The sequence below is a fragment of the Gambusia affinis genome, linkage group LG18, assembly GCF_019740435.1.
Source record: "Gambusia affinis linkage group LG18, SWU_Gaff_1.0, whole genome shotgun sequence".
NCBI classification, from domain to species: Eukaryota; Metazoa; Chordata; class Actinopteri; order Cyprinodontiformes; family Poeciliidae; genus Gambusia; species Gambusia affinis.
In genome coordinates, this window is record NC_057885.1 from 16455605 (window position 1) to 16482827 (window position 27223).

Here is a 27223-nt window from a genome sequence, read left to right on the forward strand (position 1 = left end):
TCAAATTGACCCGCTGATTAAAATCCAGACAAATAAGTCATGCAGAGAGTATTTATGTTTTCCTCCACTTCTGCTGAGTGTGGGTGGAGTTTATCCACTGGAACAGAAAAAGTTCCCGTCAAAAATTGTATGAACACCTCCTTTCTCGCAGTTTCCTAGTGAAGTAGAGAGAATAATGAGAAAGTGGGTTCGTGTGCGTGCACATGCGCATGTATGTGTGTGTTTGTGTGAGTCTGTGTGTGTGGTGGAATATGGTTCATAGCTGCAAGGAAACATATAGAATTGGACATTTTTTAATCTTTTTTTGCACTTTAACCTGACTGCCGGGCCAAATTGACCCGAACAATATCTATGTAAAAAGTAGACCCACGGGATGGTGCAATTGTGTGAACTGAATACATTTTCAACTTATATGTAGAGTGTTTCATGAGTTTCATGCAAAAAAAAAAATACTTCCAACTATTTTAAAAAAAAAAATTTAAACTTTAAAACAGGTCAATTTGACCCGGAACATAACAGGAGGGGTAAAAAAAACAAAACAGACCTTCTGACATCGTAAATTACTGTTGCATCTATTTCACCCAACAACAGATGGTTTGTGCTGATCTCCTGCTGATTTAGATCAAGGGGGCTTGTTTCCAGATGATGACTTTATCCCTTGTTAAAAGTATATCAGTGTCATGCAGCGTATTTACTCATGTACCTTATTTAAAGAGTCACAGCGAGAAGTGATTACTTCTACGTAGAACTCTACAAGAGGACATTTTGGAGAGGAACTCCAGCTGTTGCTGTCATAAACAGCTGTAAAAGCACTTCAGGCTTATAGAAGAACACCTGGGACCTTCCGCTTTGCCGTTTTACTCTCATGACTCACAAAAACTTAGCTACCTTCACAGCTACTGTATGAGCGGCGATGGGAACAAAAAAAAACATTGAAGAGTCGTTGTCGAGTGTACCGAAAGGTCATTGGTAATGGGTTTCTAGATAAAAAGGCTCTTTTTCCTTGATTGTTTCCTGTTTCTGCTTCTGTAAAAATCCGACAGCAGCATGTGATTTTAGTCAATTGGCCTCCTTTGATTTTTTTTTTCTCCGGAGCTTGCTTTGACCATTTCAGTGTAGCTTTTAAGAGGAAACTTTAATCAAAAGCTTTATTAGCTGCAAGCTACGTACACCTGCTGCCCACCGGCTAGTGGCTTGTCCTATATGTTTGGGTTTGTGAGAAAAAGTGTTTTATGAGTTATCATAAAATGTATCCTTAACATTAAGTCCCTGCATAAAAAAAAAATTGCAATCAAAATCAACATCAAACCCATGTGATGCCACTATGAAAACTATTAAATACCAAAAATACAATCCGTGCTTGAATTACAAGCAAAGATGTTGAGTGTCATCTTCATGTTAAGAATCATATTTTTCAGAACATATGGATATTCAACACATCAAATGTTGTTGTATTATAATACCTAAACCTTAGCATGTCCTCAAATTGGTCGTCATGGCGTATCCATTCAAATACGCTGATGAAAATCTTGCGCAGGTCTTGATACAATATTGAAATAAATATGTGGCTTCCTCATCCTCACTAGTAAAGTTAATGCAACAATCCCATCGACTGTTGCATTATGAGCTTAGAGCTGAAGAGCTTCTTCATCATGACTCCTTCCTGGATGAGCTGGAATGGCCAATTATAACATTGCCACAATAGATACAACATTTCAAACCAATTGCTGACGGTCCTTTTCTAAGTTAACCAAGATAAGGAGCTGTACCAATCGTATGGAAAAAAATGTCAATTTAGAAGGTAAAATAATTTCTCACCATAAGTCCAATTTCTCCTGGCTGGCCTGGATCACCCTAGAAAAAAATTAAAATAAAAGCAGTCAATATGAGTGTGGACTTGTTTAAAAAGATCCAAACACATCAATTAAGTTTTAATTGTATTTGAACAGGTTTGTGAATGCAAATGGACCCAATCTGCTGATTGTAAATATGCAGAATAGCATTATACAAATCAGAATTGACGTTGCCTGGGAGGATTTTATTTTGCTCTACCACCCGGCCCGTTCCATGTCTCTATCTGACAACCTCATTCTGGGTTTTGCTTTTGGTCCAAACCTCATTCAGATTACAGTACATCACTAAGAAACATGTCATTTCAATTTTATATACAGAGCACTTATTGCCTTTCTTCTAAGTTATTCACAACAGCCAAAAGTAAAGAAAAGTACAGACACCTAGAAGGAGAAGTGTAACTTCTTGGAAAAAAAAAACTTTAACAAGTTTAGCAACTTCTACAGGAAGAACTGAAAACAATCACCATAAAAAAGTTGGAAATAACCTCATAAACAATTCTTAATATATTTGAGCTCCTACTGAGATTCCTGCCAACACAATAAAGATCAGCTGGAGCCTGCAGAAGGTTTTATGGTTGAAAATAACTGACAAGCTTTTTTCTGTTTCTTTTTTTCTCTCCCAGTTCACGTAAATTACCAAAAAGCCAGTGGTGGGCATGATGAAATGAAAAATTTTATGTTGCAAACAGAAACATTTGAGCCAACATAAATTCTTGTAATAATAAAACTATTACCCCAGGGGGATTTATTTTTATCTATAAATATTTGAGGGTGGAAAAAGGCCAAACAGTTCTTCCACTCTTCGTTGAAATGGTTTCCACTGGCATTTTTTTCCTTTGAATACTAGGTCAAGTCAAATTAGATGCGAATACAAGAAGAAAAAGTGAGGCATTTTCAAAGAAAAGTTGACAAAATTTTGCAGACCCAAAGACATTTTAGTGACTGAAACCTTGTTTCAGCCTTTGTCTTTACCAATTAATCTATTCCCACTCTGACATCCTATTGCACTACAAATCGGTTATAAATATGACATAAGAGAAAGGCTGATTCCTCATAGTCGCTCTTCCAAATGGGAAAGAAAAGAGAACATTCCATTGAGGTAAGGCAGATGTGTGTTCATCTCGATATGTCAGGAAACGGCTACAGAAAAAAAAGCTGCTTGCCTCAACTTGCCCATATCTACGGTCAAAGCAATAATCAAACTGGAACTGTTTAAACTGGAACATTGATCGGGGGCTGCACACTGGCACCCTTGGGTATTTCTGCATGGAGATTGTTTGTGGGTCCCCGATGGTTGCTCTGCCTTCTCCTACAATCTAAAAACATGACCGTTAGGTTAACTGGTCTCTCTAAATTGTCCTTATGTGTGTGCGATGATTGCTTGTACTGTGTGTCTCTGTATTGCCCTGTGATGGACTTGTGACCAGTCCAGGGTGTGTCTTGGCTCTCGTCCAATGACCTCCAGAGACAGGCACAAGCACTCACTTGACCCTGCCAGGATAAGCGTGTACAGAAGATAGATGGATGGACTGAACTTTGACCAATAAGGTTAGACAAGGTCCCAAACTTATTTTGCCAACATGCACAGATAGAAGTAAAAAAAGAAAATCTCAAACGCTCACTTTTATAAAGCTGCAGCAAAGAGTGGTATCAAGACGGTCAGATACCATTCATTTAGATGTTATCTTAATGCCAACCATTCGTTTCAAAAGTATTCCACAAGAGAGTTTCCATAAAAACCTAAACGTGTGTACTTTGCTAATCTCTGCTGGAGTTTTAACTAGAACCAAGTCCTATGATTAGATGAGACTAAGGCTTTGTTTATATGACACCACTGTGTGGAAATTGCTAGTATTTTCAGGTGTTGATTGGGGAAAAGTTCCATGTTTAGATGGCACTGCATCACCGCTTAGATGAGAGAACCGGGACACCCTGAGCCCACTGTAGTTGTCATGCTAGAGCACAATGTGGTGCTGGGATTTTAGTGCTCATCTAAAACACACACACACACACACACATATATATATATGATATAATAATGTAATTCCAGTAATAACAGAGCCATGTAGACACTCAGAGACCAGTGACCAAATTCTAGCAGTTCCTTTAAGAAGACCCATAACTCATTCCTTGTATGTAAAGATGCAGTGCCATTTTTTTTCCACATTTGACATGGAAAAAGTTATCATACCAGACACTTCAAAGTTTTTTGCATTTTTGCCCTTATGACAGTTGTAAATTTTTAACCTATTGAGATGATTTATCATTAATATCAACATGGATAATTAACAGACACCAAAAGTGATAAATTGGAGTAATATTACCACAGTTTACAGTGGATTTTGTATTCATAAAAGTACTTTAATGGGGAAAGTCTTCTGTAGTCCTCAAATTACAAGTTTATCCTTAAAAAAAGTCTTGCCATTCTTTCTCCACCCTTTACATCAAAAAGGTCCTTGGAATGTTTTGTCCTCCAACATAAACAATTAAAAAGGTGGGTCAGTTAGGGTTGTAAAACAGTATTTAGTTCCAGTTTGTGAAGCTTCTCTTCTTATCAAAACCCAATACTCACTGGTAGACCTGGCAAACCTCTGGGTCCATCCTTTCCAGTGTCCCCTGGAGGGCCCCTGGGTCCTGGAGGGCCAGGTGGGCCTGGAGGCCCGGGTGGTCCTGCCTGGCCTTGATCTCCCTGTATGACAAGAAGAATACAGTTCCACATCAGTTCTATGTGATATTGTTGGATCAACCAAGACAGAAGCAAATGCAGTTAAATGATGACAAAGGAAATGGTGTAATGATCTCGTGGGTGGCTATGGCCTACCTCCATTCGTAATTAGAAGGAAAGATTTCATTTTGGAGCTAGCATAAAACAACTACGAGGAGATTTAATGTAATGGTTTAAAATTTGCATAACTTCCTTTAGATGCATGCAATCTTAGGTGGACTATGCATTAAGCACAGTTTGAAAAAGATTACATTTGTCAGCGAAGGGTTTCAATAATCAAGAGAGAAATACTGAAAATGTGTGGTCCATAATTTTACTCAATTAGGAGAAATTCTGAGAAGATATCCAGCAATTTAACTTGCGGGAAAATTCCTTTTATTAGTGCCAAGACAGTAATTCGTTTTACTTTACCAAGCATCTATTAGGACATTTTCTTATTAACTTTTGCAATAACAGAAGGGAGCATGAGAGTGCATATTATAGTATCTACAGGCTGGCATGCTCTAGACAGAGAGAAGTGAATTGGTGACACTTGGCACAGTGGACAAAGAGACAAGAGAGAGGACACACCCACTACCTTAATCAGCCGACGCTTTATGAGCTGCTGGTCAGCGGAAAGAAAGCCATGATTGATCTTTGGGAAGACCATCTGAGCAGGTGTGTGAGGTCAAGAAGTCGGAGTTCAGAGGTGAGAGAAGGTTGAAGAAGGAGAAGGTCCCAGAAGAAGAAGCAGCAGGAGGAGGAGAAGGAGGAGGAGGATGAGAAGCCAAATGCAAAGAGAAACAGATTTTGTTAGGGAGTCCCATGTTCATGAAACCCCCCCAAACAGCGCCTTCACAGATGGAGGTGAATCCACACTTTTCCAACACTGAGGTGACTTGCTTCGGAAGTCTGGGGTTGCCTTTTGGAGCCGGAGCCCCTAATTACCACCTCTGGAGTGTGAAGTGGGTTCACAGTCCCCCCGCCCCTTGGAAAAATGGGAATCGCTCCTTGTCTGTGAAAGCACCGCCATCATTATCGTGCCTGCTGCCAAGTCAAACCCTGTGAGCTACACACACTGAAACCAGCATGGGTCAACCTTCTGGGTTGAGGTTGATTTCATACCTTCCGTCTGTCAATGCTTGCATTATTCTGCTCGCGCCCATTGGCGTTGCCATCGATGAAACAATTATAAAGGCCAAATTGGTTGTGTGGTGAACCATGAGCATGGGCTATAAAAAAAACATTTTGCCACTTTTGGTCATAATTGAGTATTCCCTTTAGAGCTCCTTCCATTCATTTCAGTGTCAATGGACATGAGCCAAACCATGTCTTGGTTTCAGGATACAGAGTCTGTTCCAGTTAACTACATATTACAAGGTTGTAAAAGGCCACCTTTGCTCTCAGTGGAGGATCTGGGCTGCAAAATGGAGCAGAAATCTGTTAAGTAAGAGCCTGCTAGCAACAGTAGGATAGAGAGGAAACAATTGCCGGGGGTTTTCTGGTAAATACTCAATCATCACGCTTTAAGGAAAGTGGCCAGTGTGTGCTTCAGAGGGGGTCGGACCCAGCAGCTAGGCAGCACCACCACAGACAAACCTTGACAGTCAGGATCTGATTGCTGTGCAAAGCAGCCAGCGTAGGGAGACCAGGCAATCCCTAAAGGGACAAACAGCAGAACATGGCACAACACACACATGACACTCAAACACTGGATGAACAAAAACAGTAAAAGGCGGAAGAAGACAACAATCCAGCTTGTATTCTTACACTTCTACCACAAACTGTGGAATGTGGGGAAAACTGTCACAGTAATGTGCAAATATGATGAGTGAGTTGATTTACATATGGGCTCATGTGGGTAGTGTGTGGGTTATGTTGTTGTAAAAAGTTTTCACAACAATGGTAAAGTGCCATGGTGGAACTATAATAAAATTAATATTTGATATGACCTAAAACCATATTTGAACTTCACTTGAAAAGAAAACTGAAATCAAAATAATGTAATAAAGCCACAACCCACTTAAAACTGGGGGTGTGGCTGTGTTCACAATTAAACACCACATTCAAACTCATAGTTCTTCGTTTAAAGTGGCTTTGATGAAACTCAAATGAAGTTCAGCTGTTCTTGTTCTTTTTCTGATATTTCATTTTTTGCATCTCATGGCAAACCAGCCAAGGTCTGCTAGGGTCTTCCAAGCATCAAAAAGTCTCAGTCAGGACAATATTTTAGAACGTTTCCGAGGCATTACGTGGAACACAGTGACCATCAAATAGAGAAAATATGGTGGAGTGATGACAATACAAAGTACTGGGTGTCTTTTTAAAATTAATGAAAAGCCATGAAGCAACTGTAACAGAGCTAGAGGAGTTTTCTGGTAGTTGTGGGTTTCTAATGTAGCAACAATCTGTTTTGTTCCTGATATGCCTGGGCTGTTGGGTCTGGTAGCAGGACAGGAGCCTTTATATTAAATTTTTTACAAAGAAAAAAACACTAAAGCAGTACAAACCTTAGCAAAAACACATTCCAAGTATCCCATGAGAGTGTGAGGAAATGTGTTGTTGCTTAATTTGAACTGATTTTCTAGGTATCCACTTAAGACTCAGCATAACTGGTTCAGCTTTACTGCTATGGTTTGCATGTCATCAACTAAACAGGATCCAAAGCAATTTCCCATTCAGCCTGAACAAAACACATATGGGTGCCACACACTCATGAAGGCTGAGTGGTTCTGTTTGAAATATAAATTAACTTTTTTAAATAAGAAGCACTCAGAGTTTTAACACGTGGAAAAAAATGTCAAGAATAGTACTTGGTTACTCAAAGTCAGAGACAAAGAATATGTTAATATTTTACTATAAAACATCTACATTTCTATACACTGGTAAGCCCATGTACTGTTCCCTATTGTGCTTCAGAAAAAAAGAAATTGAAACGTTTATTGGGAATTCAGTAAAATAGTTCTCTTTTGATTTCCACAAACTTCATGACACGTGTTATTGAGCCATGAAAAGTGAATAAAATGAGAACGCATCGGGACTTCTCTGTGTTGGAAGGAAGCAATGATTTACAGCTGCATATTAACTTTGATCTGGATCCAGACTCTGTGATTTTTAGTCCACCAAACATGGTTTTTAAATCTCAGTGAAATAAATACTCCATAGTGTATCAGATCATTTGGAGAGACAGTGTCCACAGCTCTGTTTTGATTTTTAGCACTTTTATATCCTCGTCTCTGGGGCAAAACACAAAATCATGCTAACTAACATCAACCAAAACAGTATTCCTTTTGTTCCCTTCCTTTTGTTTTTACCAAACGCCCATCAAGCTTATATTGTGCTGGAGTTTGTTAGTACATTTCATTTGCTGTCGTAGTAACAAGCTCTCGGATTTGTTTCAAAAGCAATTACATGATTTTCTTTTTAGGGGACTTGGGATGTCTTTCTAATGGTGTGAAGATATTTTCATTTGTTGTGGTAAGTTAAATATGCTAAAGTGAAGAATCTGGATATTTTAGTTAGCACCACAGAGCAAAGTTAAGGATTTTTTCTTTCTTAACGAAGTGGCATAAAACTATAGATTACCTTCATTTTTGATAAAGTAATTTGTAAGGTTTAGGGGGGTTTTTTATGTCTAAAATGACTTACAGGTGAGAGTTAAAGCACTCAACAAACAATGAACTGACCTCTCTTTGGAAATGATCCATTATTAGATTGAAAATGAGTGGAAAAGCAGTGAAAATAAGGAACATTGTTGAAAAACTTTAAGGAAACCTGAAAAAATATACTGCTCAAGTCAGTTTACATTACATGAATGTCTGGCTCTTTGAAAGTAAAATACCAAAAGAAATGATGGATGACCCAAAACTTTTGCACTGTATTGTTTTTTAAAAACACAAGTGCCTATTCTGCGGAAAAAAATGATTGATTGAATTTGAACAACAAAAGCTGAAGCGTACTTTTAGCCAAGTTCTAGTTGCACGGCAAGGAGTGCGCCATGCTGGTTCTGCAATGATTATGGTACATATTCTGTTGGTGATCTTTATGCTGCAGGTTGTGCCTCACCACAAATACCCACCATAACTAAACAGAAGAAAGCATTTCTTAAAAGACTGGCAGATAATCATAAACATGTCCTGTGAAGGATCAATCTTCATCTGTAGTCAAGCTTGAGATAAAAATCTGGCTTATCCAAACATGGCTTTTGTGCCATCCCTCTGGTTTTCCAAAGATAATTCAAAAAGCATGGCTCATTAGGAATATGGCTTTCAAGGCAAGCTGTTTTGATTCATGCCTGCAGCATAAATGAGTAGGGGATACAATAGCCTTGCTGTGTGCGACTGGAATCGAAACACAAGTATTTCTCAAGTTATTTACGACCTCAAACATTTTGAAGACAAAGAAGGGGAAAAACAAGCAGTGGATTATGGTCAGGGGGAACAGACAATACACTCACTCCAGGCATGAGAGCCAGTGCGGGGCATATGCAAGATGATACACATTGTGCTTTTCCAATCATTCTGAGCCATATGCATGCAGAACATTTTGGTGGAAAGATGCGGGCAGGTCAACACGATGTTGACCACCTCGCTGACCGGTGTGTGTTTGAAATGTGGAAAAAAGAAAATATTCAGCTCCGTCTCCATACTGTTTCAATGCTGATGTCCATGTGTAAGAATGATAATAACATAGTGGCTGACAGAAAATCCTAACCATTTACAGCCTGCTTTTGTTTGCTTTACTCCCAAACGGATGTTAGTTATTAGGTGGGAGCTCTGTTGCTGCATATGTGCCTTTGGCAAAGGGAATTGATCTGTAGTAAACAAAAACTAAGATATGAGGCCAGACCAGGCCAGAATCTCCAGAAAGTAGTCATGGTCATCAAAAACCCACAGCAATACCAGGCAGTTGCATTTTCTGAATATTTACATATGAATTAGCTTTGCAATATTGTGCTTAAATGGTTTAAAGCAGTGGTCCCTTTTTAGTACAGCGGACCGATGCAGTTGTTTCTTACTCATTCAGCTGCATGTTGGCTCGCAAGACGTAACCGACAGCATCCGGTTTAGGATTTTCAACATAAAAGCTCCTCCAGACTCAATTATTTCTTGTGTGGCCCGGTACAAATTGGTCCACGGACTGCTACTGGTCCGCGGCCCGGTGGTTGGGGACCACTGGTTTAAAGAATCAAGGGTGTACTGTTAAAAAATATTGCAAATACTGGAAATTCCAGGGAACAAAATAAATCTTAAATACATCAAGTTTTCTTTTTACATCAAGTAACCCATACAACCAAATCATCAAATTAGTTTTTAAATCCGTATTGTATAAAGAAGTGAAATGACATGGGAATAAGAATTCAGCAAGCTTAATAAAGTATATTGAACTGTAGCCTATACTGAAATCAATCTGATGTTTTGGTCAGGTGTGCTTCTGGTCTATTCAATACCATCTGATCTTCAGTTTTTCCAAAAGATTTTCGACTGGATACAAGTCAGATGATTCCAACTGCTTTATTTTCTTTCTCTGAAACCAGCTAATAGGTTATTTTTTTATTGTAGAAATAACTTATATTGTCTTGACCACAGTTTCTTATCGAGGACGTCTTAGTACATTTCTAGCAGTACCACATAACAAAACAGACTCACACCAGCATGTGTTTTTTTCACCAGTGGAGTCTTGTGCAGTGACTGTGCCTAGAGACTGCTGCAGCTTACTATTTTATTTGTAAAAAATGCAACAGATAATTTCTAATATTTTTGAATCACATTTGTCTTTCTTACAAAGACCTTCATTTATTGATTTGTTTTAATTTCTTTGTAATTATGGATTGTTTGGGTTGTCACCAAGACATGGTGTAAATGACATGTCATTACAAATATATTTCCTAGCATAAAAATGAATGTGTTCAATACTTTTTACAATGTTGGGATCTTTCTTTTCAAATATTTCACGAAGCCTACAATTCCTGGACAAGAAAGTTACATTTTTGAAAGCAAGCTTTTGAAAGAATTGTCCAAAGTATCCCATGGTTTCTCCAACCTTTGCGTGACAGCTGCAGTTGCTGCTAACGATCAAAAAGGACCACACACCTTACAGTGCAATGCACACAGCCAGCAACTCACGATAATTACATCCACAAGTGTGGCTTCGGAGGTATTTGTTTGTCAAAACTGGTCAATTCATTATTTGCTGCTTGGTTAACCTCTCATATTTGGATATGACCCGTGACCTTTCTGGTCAGACAAATGGCTGACCCTGACATGTGGGCAGAGAGCAGAGGAAGTGTGCCGTGGAACAGTTCTCACACTCTCTTCGGCTGTAAAAGTAGGAGTCTGTTGTATTCTGAGGGACAGCTGATTTAGATGCAACCTGGCAGGAGCGTAATCTGTGCTACACGTAGAGGACATTATCTAGACATGCTCTGTTGTTTATATCTTCTTTCATATGGGTCTAATCAACTCCATGCACAGGCTCAATATGAGCCATGAAATGAGGCTCATTTCCACCCGGATAGATAGAACGAAGGTCAGCCAGCTCTTGTCTAGCTATGCCTTCATTTATTAAGAAAAATCTTTCAAACGCTGTTCCACTGCATTTACTCACTAATCTAATATAAAACGTCAATATGCTGCTTTGAGAAAGTAAATAATATATTTTTGGGGAATGACCTACTCGGCTTTCCGCCCTGTAATACTTTGAATGCGACTGTGCATTAATTTGTACCTATTAAAGGGACAACACTGCAGTAACAGAAAGATGCTTAAATGGTATCTTAAAAATGGTCTGTTTATTTATTCTAGAAGACAAAGTGCACTTTGCTAGCTCTACAAAAATTTGTCCTCAATGATGCTTTTTCACTTATAATAAATCATTTATTGCAAGTGACTTAATCTGGCAATGATACCAGATTAAATAGTGGTGGACGGTTAGGGTGTCACCTTCCAGTAAGGCAACAACAAAAAGTGAGCACTACAATGAAATAGTTTAGATAATTTGTATTTAGTCAAAATGTAAACAAAAAGTTTGACTAGAAAAATGTTCTCACAGACACTCCCCTTCCAACTTGAATTGGAGCAAATTTCCATCTTTAAATGGGAAAAACGTATATATATATATATATATGTGTGTGTGTACAATATTTAAATATGTATAAAAAATATTTAGATACTTTTTGTAAATTTTCTACTTTGTGGTGGTATATTGTGTAAATATTCATTAAAATGTGTCAAATTGGGCAGGATAGTGGCACTGTTGGTAGCACTGCTGCCTTGCAGCAAAAAGGCCCATGTGCATAGGTGGGTTCTCTCCTGATACTCTGGCTTCTTCCCACAAATCAAAAAACATAATTGTTAGGTTAATTGGTCAATGTAAATGGCCTGTAGGTGTGTGTGCGTCCCTATGTTTCCATGTGATGATCCAACCTGTCTAAGGTTGGATCAGTGGTGCCCAAAGTCGGTCCTCGAGGGCCGGCATCCTGCTTTAGTTCTCTCCCTGGTTTAATGCGCCTGGATCAAATGATGGCTCATTAGAAGGCATAAGAAGAACATTGACATGCTTAAAAGGTTGTTACTACCACCAGGGAGAGAACTAAAACATGCAGGATGCCGGGAATCAAGGACCAACTTTGGGCACCCCTGGGTTGGATGAATCAACCAAAACTGCGAAGTTACGCAATATTCATGGCCCGAAATGTCAAGCATGCCCTTAAATGCTGGTCAAAAATGATCCAAAATAAAAGAGTAAAAATGATTCATTTAATTAAAACTATTTCTACCATTGCTTCCTTAATCAGTGCAGCTCTAACAACACTTTTAGTTGCAGGTATTGTAGCGGTGGGAATTCACTCTGGGAAAACTAGTCCTAAAGTTGGCTACAATTGGGTGGATGCTTATGAGAAACATTAGATGTGTCATTTGGAGACCGCTAATTGAATTTCACTGAAAGGGTCATTTGTATTAACTCTCAAATCATAAAGAAAACCGGGTGAACTGCCCTGAGGAGAGCCGACAAAAGTTCCTCGGCAAACTACTGACGTCTGGGTGGGCGCCAGCTCTGAATTGGGATCAGATCCGCCTGAGAGACGGCTGGAGTTCTCCTGACAAGATGAAATGTGCTGCTGAATTCTCTTTTCGTGTTGTGCCAACCTCTGTGTGCTCTCTCGCCCATTATAAATCAATTACAGGCGTTCAAAGTGACTCTGACTAGCATACAGTCCGCCCTTGATGAACAACAGCAGAGACAGAGGAAGTGAAAGTGTGCGCATGCATGAGCACATGTGACCCCTCCTAATGCAGTCTACTTTAAACAAACCTGTGCAGCCTGTTTCTCAGAAGGACGGCTCATTTTTTAGCCATTATTGGAGGGGGGGAAAAGGAAAAGCTGCACTGACTGCTAAGCGGAGATAGACTAATTCGTTTCGGCGAGCGTCAAGCATGGAAAAGCACTTACATTAGCATCATTTAGATGCTGCACTTTTATAGAAATGTCAGACTTCTAGAGCTGGAAATGATTAAAGCGGTGAGTATGCCACATCACATCTAGAACTGAGGTTAATCACAAATCGACTTAGTGTGAAGACAGAAGTGGTATTTGGTTGTTGTTGTTGGGGCTGAGCAGAGCTCTTCTGCTTGTGGGAACAAACTGCAAATTAAATCCAATGACGAAGTAAAAATGAGCATTTTTCAACTGCTGCAGGGGGACTCTAGTGCAAATCTCCCAAAGTTTCTCACAAGTCCGCCTACCCGCTGCCGATGTGGAAACAAGCAGCACTGGGATGCTTGTTGTATTTGGCCACATTGGAAGAACTCTATCCCAGGAATTTCATGCATTTCAAACCTTTTGCCCACAATTCTGCTGGGGGACGAAGGGGGGAGACACACACAGTCACATTCATCTACTAATCACAAAGAAGTCAAAGGAAACCGCATACCCGTGGTCCCTGGTCACCTTGATCTCCCTACAAAAGAGAAAGGGGAAAAAAAAGAAAACTTGTCTCAGGATCTGAGGGCAAAATATAGAGGAACACATGCATAAATACAGTAATGCAGCAATAAGCCGAGGCTCACACCAAAATCACTCAGGCGTAATGCAGAACATATTGATAACGTGAAATAATATAGGAAGCCTCAACTATTCATTGTGGTTGAAAGTAAAATCACTTATGATAACATGGAATGACATGAATTGGGTTTGTGAGAAGGAGAGAAGAAGGAGAGTGGTGGTGTGAGGTTTTGGTGAGGGGGCGGGTGGGAACCGCATTTATGCCAGATTTATTTGCCCCAGAGATCTTCTGGCTGTCTGCCTTTTCTGGGGGTGTATGTCTGTGGATGGAGGCCGACTCTGAAGGTTAAAACATTTGGTTTACAGTCAGTCCGCATGCCAAAGACTGTGGCTTTATCACATTAGAGTTAACTCCACACAAAAGCAGAGGGAGAGTAAATATTGGAAGGTCAATTATAACCTTAAAGGGTCTAAAATCGGATGAATGGGAATATTCAAACCGTCTTGTTTGATTGAGTTATGATCTGCAGTAGAGTAATAACCCGAGCAACTTTTCAAGCTTCATCAAAACAAGCGTCGATGTGTAATTTTAAATAGCAACAGTTCTTGGAATTTTTGCCATTTTTCATGGAGCCGTTTTGCCAGAACCAAATTAAATGGGAAAACAGTTGCGAACGGCCACGCCGACAAACCCTTTGTTCATGGTGGGCGGGAAAGGGAGAGCAAAGTTGTTTTGGATTTCATTAAACTGCAGATGAAGTGGTTTATACGAGAAGAGTGGACACCAGTTTATTCAACAGGACCCTGCAGTTCACGGCTTTCAAAACAAATGTTTGACAGTCGTGTAAATCTGGTAGTGAGGATCAGGACATTGTGCTAAGAAAAAGAAAAAGAAGAAGAAAAAAAGAAGTTACTGTGTTGATTTATGATGCTGGTCAGTGGAAACAATACGCAACAAATATCTGTTTCCAAATGAGTGCAGATTGGCTGAGATGGTGACTGTTATCGCTCTCAATGCGTTTGACTTTATGCGCACTATTTCCTGTTGTTTCACACATTAGAAAATAGTGTTCATGTTTATCGTCAATAAACATACACAAAATCGGAGTAACTATTTCAATAAAGCACAATTCTTGCAAAATTATCAATGCCCCTTGGACTTATGCACATTTTGTTATGTGACAAACTTCAATGTATTTTATTAGGATTTGATGCAATAGACCAGTACAAAGCAATAAGTAATTGGGTGAATGACAGGAAAGGGGAAAGTGTTCGTACACATCAAAATCTGGAAACTGTGGCTTTATTTTGACTAGAAGTATTTTGAGGATTTATCTCTTTGCATATCTACAGATGGAAGACTTGACTTTTGGAAAACTTTACCACAACTTTACCCTTTGCCTGTCTGCTGTGTTTCTTGGTCTCCAGGTTTCTGTTTATTCCTTAGTCCCCCAAAAATATACTGAAGTTTGTAGCAACAGGAAATGTGAAAAAGTTCAGAGCATATGAATCATTTTATAAGAAACTATAACTACTAAATTATCATTAAAATACTTTTAAACACTTTAATTCGAAGTTTCAGTACTGCTAAGTTTCAATACCGATGTCTTCAAGAGTGTTTTCACTTTAAATTCAAACACAAACCTAGTGGATATAATGAATAAATTCAGGGATTTGATCAATGTTGGTGTTATTCCACAGGCATGCTCTTTGTCCACAGAACTTCAGAGTTGTGAAGAAGCTGTGTGGTTATTTTGCACGCTTCATTGTTGGTTTATGGAGCATTGCACAGTGAGGCATTTTAGGGTTTCAGCCTGCATGGGACTGTGGCTTTTAACACTCTGTGCTGTGGATGTGTGAGCCTGAGAGAGGAATGTTAGAAGTGAAACATAAGGTCAGGTTAACTTAAAATCACATAAAATGGGAGCAGACACCAAATTACACTCTCTGTGGCCAAATGAACTGCAACCTCTAAATACTGGAGGTCCTTACACATGTTTGTTATGGCTATTTCAGATCAGGTCACTTTCCACATTGAAAGAAAAAAAGTTTTTAAATCATGTTTATGCATTTAAAAAAAAAAAAAGTATCATGGAAACCTGTCTATTTAATAAAACTTTGCTTGGAGAGATATATACAGTTTTGTTGGTTTGATTGGCAATGAACAAATTTTGAAAAAAATAAAAGCCATGCTTTGACTGTTGAGTCTAAGAAAAACAAGTAGATTAAGGAAAAGGCAGCAGCATGAATGTATATATGTTGTTAATGGTCAGCCCAGTGGTTCCCAAAGATTTTCTGGGCCCTTCTATGGAAACACATTGTTCAACCAGACATACCCCTGAACACATATTTTGTTTTCAAACTCCACTGAAGTTTATTTCACACTTCAGATTGCAACAAAACACACTACAAACCATCTTTACAGTGAAACATTTGTGCAACATTTTTTCTTTTTTTTCATCCATACTGCTTCCCGCGCCCCACACTTTGGTAACCACTGGGTTAGCCGTTGGAGGTATTTTCAAGGTTTACAGATCATTCATTTTTTTTAGTCACTGATTTACTTCTTTCTGTCAGGTAAGCAGTTTAAAAATGTAACTGAGTTTTATAAGCGAACCTCACAAAATCTTCCTTAAGAAACCACATCAAAATAAGAGGAAAACAACTTAACAACTGTCTTTAATACTTCAAAATAAGAGTCTCAGACAAAATCAGGGTGTCGATCTTAAAGCACTAACACTAATAATAGTTTCTATTTAGAGGAAGTCACATGTTTTCAGCAACAGAACAAGTATTGACAAACCACTCTATTACGAGTAAAACCATGAATTCTTAAAAAAAAAATAAAAAAAATAAAACTGCAACCTGCATAATTACTCACCTTTTCTCCCTGTGGACCTGGAGGACCCTAAAACAAGACAGAAAAGAACTGTTTAAGTAATTTTACCAAAATAGAAAGCAAACAGCACTCATTACAAGTTTTATTTTATTATTCCAAAAGGATCCTAAATTAGAAGCCTTGGAATCTAGCAAAATGTGAGAAAGCAAAATGCCAAAGTTATAAAATTAAACTTTTCAATTTGTCATGTTACATCCACACAAGCCAATTATTTTCATTAATGGATCCAAAATGATAAAAGGTTTTTGAACTAAAAAGAAAAGTGGGCATTTACATTCAGAACCCTTTCATTCTGATAGCTGTGAATAAAACCTAATGCACATAATTGCTATCAGAAACCAACTAATCAGTACAAATAGGGTCCATCTGTGCGTAATTTAATCTTCGTAAATCCAGCTGCTCTATGAAGGCGTCAGATATTTGTTAACGAACGTTAAAGAACAAACGGCATCATGAAGACCAGAGAACACGGTACGCTGGCCAGGAATATAGATGTGGATAAGCTCAAAGCAGGAATGAGCTTTAAAACAATATTTCAAGCTTTGAACATCCCATAAGCTTTGATTAAAACATCATCTGAAGAAGTACAGAGCACAGCCTGTCAAGACAAGACTGACCACCTAAAGTAATAGCCATGGAGAGATTTAATCAGGGAAGTAAAAAAGCGGACCACTGTACTTCTGCAGACATTTGTGGCTCATGTTGAAGAGTCTAAAGAACAACTATTAGTTGTGAACTCCATAAATATGGCCCTGATAGAGGAATGAAAAGAAAGCGTTGTTGAATACAAACAATAGGAATCCCTGGTTGTTGATTGCTGTGTCCCTTACATCCACTTAGGAGTCTGTGGCAAGACTTGAAATGTGACATCCAGGAAGTCTTTTTCCAGTCTCACTTAAACTGAGCCATTTTGCAAAAGAAGAATGAGTCCAAATTGAATGATCTAATTGGACAAAGCTGGTTGATAACTGCTACCTTTAACTTTTATTTGTCAAAAAAGAGGGTGGGGGAGAGAGAGAAAAACCACGTATAATTTACACTTTATAATTACGCACCACTCCATGCTGTTCCATCACATATAATCACAATAAAATACTTCAATGTTTGTGGTCATAAAATGCAAAAAGAAAAGTTGAAAAGGTTGGAATACTTCAGTACGGCGCGTAATGCATTATCTCTAAAGGCCAGAGAAATGTGTTCTCCATGTCTTCTTAATGATAAACAGAGACAGAGTTTAGCTGAAATCAGCCATGTGTACTTTCAGACATCATTTTTAAGGATTTGATTAAAATCCTGTGTCACCAACTGGCAAGCAGTACCTTGCGTTCTGTAGACAGCAGGACTTGTAAAAACATACAATTAAAACTTAAAACAGACCCAAATCAAGTCAATGTTTACTTAGAGGATTAAATCCAACAATCACTTACCAAATACTGGTAAGCACGAGTCAAAATGCAGCATGTACAGGAGGAATACAGCCTCCTTTTTACACAAAGCTGTTTTTATATATTTTTTTTAAATTTTCTTTTTTTTTTTTTTTTTTCGTAGGAAGCAGCTTTGCATCCAGCTTGACAGTCAGACGACAGCAGCTCCAGGGTGGCCTCTGCAAACACTCAGGGTCGAAAGACACAATTTGACAATGAGTGGGGCATCCATATGGATGTGTGCTTAAAAACTGTAACTTTAGCAGTCAAGCGGAAAGGTGAAGCCCGCCTGGGCTCTTTCCTCGCTCTGAGGTTGGACGTTTGGGGAGAGAAAAATGCTGACTTTGACTTTTCTCTTCTCATTTTTTTTAGACAGCGATGTACCATAAACCTCTCAACCAACCACTCAGCAATGAAAAGTTACTATTCCATCTTTATTTGAATAGGTAGAGAAATAAAAAAGATATAAAAAAGTGGGAGCAATACAGATGTACTTTTCCAGTTATGTACTTTTCCTAAATAAACACTATTCTAGCTAACAGTATTCCATACATTGGTATTAGTATAATTTATTTCCTTGGATGATGCTCCTTAGAATCAACAGACCAGTGACCCTGAATTGCAGGTTTATAGATACAGACAGACTTGAAATGCCCTGGCACACATTTACAGAGTTTAAAAGTGAAATGCAGAGGTAGGCTAGAGGTTTCTCTCCGCCTGTTTCCAACATACTGCTCAGGGGAGAGCATGTTCATAGCCAGGTTTCTGCCTGTTCTCTGCCAGTGTGAATTATTTTTATGCTTAGCTAACTATCTCTAGCTTTCTGCTTATGTATGGAAGTGCATGCAATATCGACTCAATCTGCCTGGGATCTTCCCCCCTCTTCACCGTGAGGTTATGAACCTGCAGCGCAACTCGGCGGTGCATCAGTGCATAAATGAAAGTGTTCACGTTTAAACAAGCTGATTTTAAATTCAGCTTAAACACAAGTGCTTTCCATGAGGTGGTCCCGCTCCTTGGTACTTGACTAGCTATATAAAAGAGCAGCAGCAACCCTTGTAAAGATGAAATGTGTTATTGTAAAAAAAACAACGTTTCCGATCGCGGTTTCCCTGGGCTGGATTAACAGAGCCAACATGTTGAAGTATATTGAACAATTTACATTTATACTGATGTTGGGGCATTCCAAAAAAGAAAAAGCCAAAAGACTTTCCAGTGTATTTTCTTCAACATGAAATGAAAAGTAAGCTTTTAGCTGTGCATGGAAACTGGCTATGAAACAGTAAGACAGTAAACAGGCTGTTACTCCAAACCGGTGGATTTCTGCTGCAAAGAAGTACTTACACACACACACACACACACACACACACACACACACACATAAACACAGACTAAATAAGTAGCCTAAATACCAATATGCAGATATTTCAGATGTTCATTGATGTTTGTAAGAAAGTATCAAGTACAGAACACTCGTGAACCAAAACAATATAATTCATTTTCTTTTTACATAAAAAATAATTTTATTTTTCTACTCAACATGCACAATTTTAATGGAACAAACAAAACAGGCAAATTTTTTATGATCCAAGACTGATTTTTAAAATTGTGTGGGTCCAATGATTTTGATTTTGGGCTACATTTTTTTAATACACCACAATCTATGTTTAGCGACAAGAATGGGAAATTGGTCACGCTGGCTGTATTTAATCATTGGGTGTTGTGTTAAGGGGATGTTTGGGGTTCTAGTTAAAATAAAAGCAGAAACACTTTGTGTTGAATTTAACAGCCACGCCCTAAAAAATGTTTAAAAAAAAAAAAAACTGGTCCTTGAACCATTCTTGGACACAGTTATTCAGAGTGCCACAAATGGGTTGCAGGCTGTGCTTTGGAGACCCCTGTCATGAGAAAATAAGGAAATACCTACTTACTTAGACAGGGTATGCTGTTTGACAAACAAGAAAAAAACTCTTAGCATTTTCCAACACCACCGGTTTCAATGCAGCACACTGAAACCTCACATGTACTAAAATACATAAAATACGTTTCTAAATACCAGCTCACAACATTTTTGTATGAAGTTTCATACATAGACTCAAAACAAGAGAAAAGAATAACAGTTTGGATAAATTTTGTCAGTCATTTTGTTTGACTCAGTCACACTTGGCTCAGTCTTCAACTTGTGCAAAATACATGTGTCCATCTTCTTACTAGAGTACAAACCTCACCAAGATGCCAGAGAACAGATTTGCTGACTTTCAAATTTCTAAATGGCTTAGTTCCCCAAATCTCGGTCTTTCCTTCATGTTTCCTCAGAGATGCCAAGATCAAATGACCAACTTCCCAACTGCATGATCAAGTTGCCTTTAAATATGAGATGAGAAACTTCTATTTCTTTGGCGACTTAAAGAAAATAAGTCTTTTGATGGCTTTTAGCACAATATAAGCAGACTGAATTTTATTTTTCTGGTGAATTTACTATGTATAAACGTTTGGATTTTGAACTAAAAAAAAGCAATAAAGTACAAATAGGTGTAATAAAAGTGTAGAGGAAAAAAAAGGCAATCCTGTTCACTTTGACTTCTGCTCCACTTAAAGCAGCAGGAACCTAAGACTCATGTTCAAACTTGACAGCTTGATTTTACAGACCCTGGATTTCGGACAGTTGGCTGATGACAGCCTGGATGTTCCTTTTCTGTTTTGGTCTGTAGCACAAGGTAGTCATTTCTCCCAGACAGTGCATGTTTCCACTTCTCAATGGTCCATCGCAGACGCCTCGGAGTCCTGAGAAGTCTCCTCTGCCTGATGAACGTGAACCTTGTATTTTGGCCAGTACTGTGTTTAACTGCACTTGTGGATGTAACTCTTGTTACATTTGATAGATGGTGTTTTTTGATGCGGAGCCATGTTAGGAAGCGTATCGGCCAGGTGCCAAGCTTGGGTTTAACTGAAATTTCTCCAGATTTCTTCTTCTTTGTATTGTTTATGAATTATAGTAGGAAAATATGAAGGCATTTCAAACCTGTGTATAATTTTCTGACAAACTGGTTGAAAACAAATGAAGATTAAATGCAAAATTTTCTGTCTATGGGTTTTATGGTTACCATCAGTCTAATCTAACTTAAATATTAACTTCTAACCTCACAACCAGCCTCAAAATTCTCCTTCTACTGTCCAAAATTGTAAACGTTATTGGTAGGAAGTGTACAGATTGACTGAGAGTAGATGTGGCTTTTAACATCTGTTACTGTCTGGACACTTATTTTCATAATTGCAACCAGAACATTTTAATCAGTCAACAAAGCACTGACAATCACTTGAAGAAGTTCATTTGGCTCATCCTGCTTTATGATCAAATGCTTCTTTCAAGACAGTGTGCCCTCCGATCATTATACAACTCATCATTTGCACATCGTTTGGAGACAACACCCACCTGAGCTTTTCCAAAAGCTTTACTCAGGTGCAATCAAAGCCTTTTATCGAGCATATTAAATAACTCTCCTGGGAGATTATTTCAAAGGAACCAACTGTACTTCAGAGGAATTTCTACTTGTCAAGACATCGCTTTTGCTTCTTGGTTTTAGTCTAACTCCCCAAAGGGTTGCTAATCAGCACCTATGTATGCTTTTCACAACTTATTACAGATTCAACTCTGACTCCTCTTCATAAGGATCCTGCTAGCAGATCCCCCAAAGCTCCAACTGCTTTTTCTGTTTGATCAAATGTGCTTGTTTTGCATTTGAAACTTACTTCATCAAAAGAGTTTAACTCCTAATTTGCATCGTAAGTAAACTGTTAGTTCTTTGTGGGTAATCATTTCTTTGCATTCATGGTAATCTCGTAAAGAATACAACTCTTTTAGTTTAATTCATACGAACCTATTGAATAGTGACTTACTGAAATGGGGTCTCTAAACAGTGGTCTGAATATCAACAAAAATGAAATCCCTCACATAAATTGTCCAGGTATGGGCAAATGGTATATCTAGACATTTGGCACAAAAGCCTTAGTTAATCATTAATTTTTTTTTCTTCAAAGTTTTACTATGTAGGAAACAGGTACACATTGTCTCCCACTTAGGCCAGTTTCTCCAGGCCATCCCAGTAACAAAGTAACTATTAACTGTCTTCCCAACTCTTGGTAAACAGGTGCCCTGGATGCTAACTTGTTTCTCTAAATTTGAGTTACCCAGCTTTCATTAAACAATATAACCGGTAAGTTTAATATCTACTAAACACCCAATATGAATACATTATGTTGTTTTTACTAGCAAAATCAATATCTTTATTTAATACTGAGCATGTAAATGCTTCATATTCCTGCAAGGCTTTTTAAAGAAACTAAACATGTAAGTCTATATTTACCTGGCGTTTAGTGGAAGATTTGGTGTAAACTATTTAAAAATCAATATTAAAGTTTAGGGCATTTTCCTAAGAAGCTTTAAACTTGAAACTGGTTGAACACTATCTTTGTTTTTATGTTCCTATAATCAAGAGGTTATTGGGTGCAATAGGTATATTGCCCATACCTAGCTCTGTGCCACTTACTGATATTCAACAAGCTGATTAGTGGTGAGATTGGATTTTTTGCGGACCACTGGACCTGACTAAGAATATTTTTTTTTTCCTTTTTGTAGACACATGGGTAGCTTCTCCTTTGAAGCCAAACCATGACCACCGTCTCCTGTGGAAGTCCTGAATTGGCTCTTCGTATGAAAAACAGAAGGAAACCTCTGCCACCCTTTTAAACTGAGCGGGGGAGGAATATGGAAAGGTCTCTGGGAAAACCATGGGAAAGGCAAAGGGAACGTCGGCCAAAACCTCAAATAATGCAGAGAACAGTGTCCTACAAATCTGACAATGTCACTTACATCGCTTTATATTAACATCAAGAGTAAATGATGTTCTGGCATGGAGATCTGTTTCTGATGTACCTTATGAAAAGCTTGTTACACTGGCAACACAGTTATTGTAGACTAACAGTAAAGTGCTGCTATTCAGCTCCAGAATTCACTACTGCTTTAAAGTACACTACTGTCATGTTCTAAAATTGTTTTTATCGTATTTTCCCATGATGTTACCATTCATCTATAAAGATAACAGTTGTTTCAGTCATTTTCACAAGCCTCCAGAAATTCCAATTAAATTAAAAATGGATTACAAATTTTGGTTCTAAATTAACTTAAACATATTTTAACTATAAGAACAAAACTACATTTGTAGAAGTTGCAAACAACAAACATTTAGCATAAATGGCCACAACAGCTGAGCGTGATAATAAGAATAGGAAACATGAAATGTAAAGTAGCAACCCATCTCAGGTTTTCCAGAGAACATCTTAATGCATGACAAGGATGACATTCTGTCCTTTCAGTCAGTTGAGATTATCCAGGAACACAATTAAAAGTTGAACACTGGATTAGAGTTTGAGACCCCTGAACTAAATGTGATTCAAAACAAGTTTAGGGACAGTGTTGTTCTCATATAAGATCAAAATTAAGTTCTCTCTGATCAACCCAAAAGGCTGGAAAGGAAAATATCACCCAAAGAACATCAACTGCTAAACATGGAGAGGGAGCACTATGCTTTCAGGCTGGTTTTCTACTAAGGTACAAGGTCTACGGAGAAGCAAAAGGTGAACTGATTTTCCATCAAACAGACCACCATGTACGGTAAGACCCTGGACAAGAAAACTTTGACCTAAACCAGACACAGAAGATGGTTTCTGGATCATCATCACAATCACAAATCAGACAACCTGCAAAGGTAACAAAGGAGCAGAGTAATAAAGAATCACTGGTTTAGCCTGTGTCTACATTGTAGTCCTTTAGATAAACCATTTGGAGGGAGCAGAAGCTTCTGGTTGCTCAAGATTAGCCAAGAAATCTACAGGATTAGTTTCTGTGCAGAAGAAAAAATCAAAATCCCTGCTACCATGGGCGCATATGTGGTAAAGAGTTACAGAAAATGTTGCAGTGTACTGCTTTTCATTGGAGGTTTTTCCATTAAGCCATGTTTTCCCTGCGCATCAATACTTGCATCTGCAGGAAATAAAATTCTGTTTTCTACTGATGTGAAGCTGAAGTGGAACTTTTGTTGTACAAATATTTGAAAGCCCTCTTTTGTAATGGTAAGAAATGTAAAATGCCAAATTTTGTTCAGGCGAGTGAGCGCTGCTAATTATTTGTGATGTTTTTTTGGAGAGAACGTTGATTAGAGTCAAACCAAAACCCACCCATAGTTTTTACTGTCAGATGCTTAGTTCCCCAAAATAGCAACCACAAAGTCACTGAGTGGCTGTTTAAAGGTATTTAAAGCAATGGTGGGAAATGTCATGAAATTTCTGTTCCTCCAATAAGTTTATTTTTTATTTGCTCTGTTTTTCATTTCCAACATATTTGTATTTACCAACATCGGTGTTGTTGGAGTGTAATTTCAGAGACCACTCATACCAAATTACAAGTTACAAAACAACCCATTTCAGTCAGTGCAAATCAAAATTATCTCACATTCCTCTCCTACTGTAATGTACTGCAAACATAATGGGTGAAAGCTCAACAGGAGGCGAGGGGCTAGCTCATATCCACATCTTTAGCTGTTGTTGACATGAACAAAGTAATTTCTCTCGGGTTTGGCAGAGAGCTGCTTGTACAATTTTTTTGTGAGGCAATCCACATAATATACAACAAGATACAAAATGTCTGTAACAAGGGGATCAGCATGTAACCTCTGTCTGGGTGCAGTCGTCTTAGTTTTCATCATAGTGACCAGTTAAACATTTCGGGGTCCAGAACAGCAGTCCATCAAACTGGGCTCACATCCTCTGTGTAGAAGCTGGGCCAACTGGGCAGGCTGCCGTTGCCGAAGCCCAAACTGCTGGCCACATGGATCCAATCATCTCACCCTGAGGCACTGGCATCTCCAAAGGCTCCATCCAAAAAAACCACCGCTTTTACAGCTCTCTCCCACACGGCTACACAATATCAATAAATATACCCCGTACACTGGACGTTAAGCTGAGTAATCTTTCATGCACTGAGTGTTGACAAGAAACAAATAAATGGAGAGGGGGCAGGTGAGGGGTGCAGATTATCCTTAAGAGGAAGGAGGGACAAAGCAAATATCTGGAAGAGGTGAGCTATGATAGAGGTAATTTATGCAGTTGAGAGGTACATTGTGTTTGTCATGCAGTGAATTGAAAAGATGGGCTTAGATTTTACAAGAGTCTGGAGAATTACTTAACTTGGCAGTGTTTTCATTAATATGCTGTTCCATCTTTTCTGAAAGAAGCTTATAAACTATGGAATGCCTTATACTGTTATTGTAGTTTTAGATTCACAGCTGAAAGCTCAATTATTTTCCTGATCAAGTAGAAAGGCAATATTCACACAAAATGGCCACATCTAAGGGAGCAGGCCAGTGCTGTCACATGGCATAGAAATGTATTTAATTTCAGGAGGTGAATGATGTGGAGGGGCACAGCAAGTCTCTCAACTTAAGTTTGACCATCTTAAAAAAAGCTGCTGCACTGGCTCCTTTCCTTCCATGTATGCTGTTCTGATAACTGCAGTACAGGAAACTAAACGTGATCAAACGAATCACAGTTTGAGGGAAATCAAGTCCTGTCAAGTGTGTATCCAGTTTCTAATGTTCTCCCATTCTGAATTGTTTCATAAAATCAATGGGGTGGAATTTACAGTGTTCTGCTGTATCATAATATGTTACTTTTCTGTGAAGTCACCACATTGGTTATGTTTTTTTTTTATTGAACAATCAATTGACCATCTAGGAATTCAATTTCAAAGCTCCACAAGTGCGCCCAAAGTTGTCAGATGATTACTTAACCACAATAATTTTAGATTGAGTTGTAACAGTTTCACTTTCGGTTTCAAATTTGACCCATCCCAACATGACTCAACTTTTCTGGCTGATGTAAAGTTAAATTTAGGGGATTTTTAATATCTAGGCTGTTTTAAAGCTCACCTTCTAGTTACCAAGAAGGTGGTCTTGGTACCGTTCCAAATAAACACCAGACCATTTTTGTTTTTTGTACAAAGGTGTATGCTGCAAGCTTGAGCCATATTTTTCCATATTAATTAATTCTCTGTTTTCCACTAGCTCAGAAAAGAGCATCTGCCTCCTGTGTTTTTTTATTCTTCATTTATTTTACCAGGATAAAATCCCATTTGAGATCAAAAACTTCTTTTTCAAGGGAAGCCTGGCCAAGAGGCATCAGCAAATACAAATAGATACACAGTTAACAGAAAATGAGAAGCAGTGATAAACAGGTACATGTCATTGAATCAACCTCAAGAAATTTGAGGTTTGGATTTAAATTCAGTCAATTGGAAAGTTTCCTGTAGCAAGTTCCTGGATAAGGGAATAAAGTGAACAAAAGTCTTACTTATGGCATTTAAGCTCAGGACACTTTTGAGCAACAAACAGACTGAATGGTCTCATGTGGTTTGTAGTGACATGTTTTGGTTATCTCTGACTAAAACAAAAGAGATAAAAAAAAGTTACAATTTAACCTCATTAACTGATCTGGACAAAACTAAATGGACAGTAGGTGTGATGTCATGGTCATTGCATTGATTTTGCAGTAACTGTGCACGATATATATGATGTGTGAGAGCTGCAGCTCTCATATTCTTTGAGCTGTCAAATCTTTGACGCCTTAGCAGGTAGTTGCATGTGCATGCTATTGTGCTAAATGCATAAAAAGACAAAGTGAGTGTATTATTTTTCCATAATCTTTCTCTCCAGTGTAGAATTACCTAATCCAGTCTTTTTGCAGCTTCCGTGCTTCATCCAATCAAAAGTGATCAACATGCAAATTATTGCCGTTTCTTTTTTCTTTTTTTTAAACAATGTAAAAAATCTACAAAGCTAAAACTGCAATCAGTGAAGAATAATCCAGTTCAGGGTGAGACTGATCTTCAACTGTTGTAAGATAAGAAAAAGTGTTTTCATAGCCTCAACATTAATTTAATTTACCTTGGTAAGTTATGCAACAATCTAGAGGCATTGGAGTAAAAGTTACAAACTTCACCCCCATACCGACAATAGAAGGTACACCCACACAAGAAAGAAATGAAGCCCTTAGCTTTGGTGCATTACAGACTAAAACTAAAATCAGAAAACCAGATCTGCCAATCACAAGTTAAGCTATAAAATCAACCAGTTCTGGAAACCTGCCAAACAACTTGTGCATCCCTACTTGACACACAAATGATCCAAAGAATTCAAAGAAAAGTACACAACCTCATGACCCATTGTACGAGTTCACCACTGATTGTATTGCTCTGAACCTCTTCTGTTGTTTAACCCGATGCCAGGAT

The 27223-nt window shown here is 38.3% G+C and overlaps 1 protein-coding gene across 11 annotated transcripts in view; it reads right to left on the reverse strand.

Moving 5' to 3' along the window:
- The window catches only part of LOC122820619 (collagen alpha-1(XXV) chain), a 291526-nt gene that overhangs the window by 51379 nt on the left and 212924 nt on the right, over positions 1 to 27223 (reverse strand). For 9 of the 11 annotated variants that reach the window (XM_044098184.1, XM_044098194.1, XM_044098188.1 and 6 more), the window contains 5 exons: positions 16442 to 16468; positions 13490 to 13516; positions 5156 to 5227; positions 4426 to 4542; positions 1819 to 1854 (listed from right to left, as the gene is read on the reverse strand). In XM_044098184.1, the coding sequence (XP_043954119.1) occupies positions 1819 to 1854; positions 4426 to 4542; positions 5156 to 5227; positions 13490 to 13516; positions 16442 to 16468 (279 nt within the window). Of the gene's footprint in view, positions 1 to 1818; positions 1855 to 4425; positions 4543 to 5155; positions 5228 to 6156; positions 6217 to 13489; positions 13517 to 16441; positions 16469 to 27223 lie in introns of all 11 variants that reach the window. The other 2 variants (XM_044098185.1, XM_044098195.1) reach the window with 1 other exon arrangement.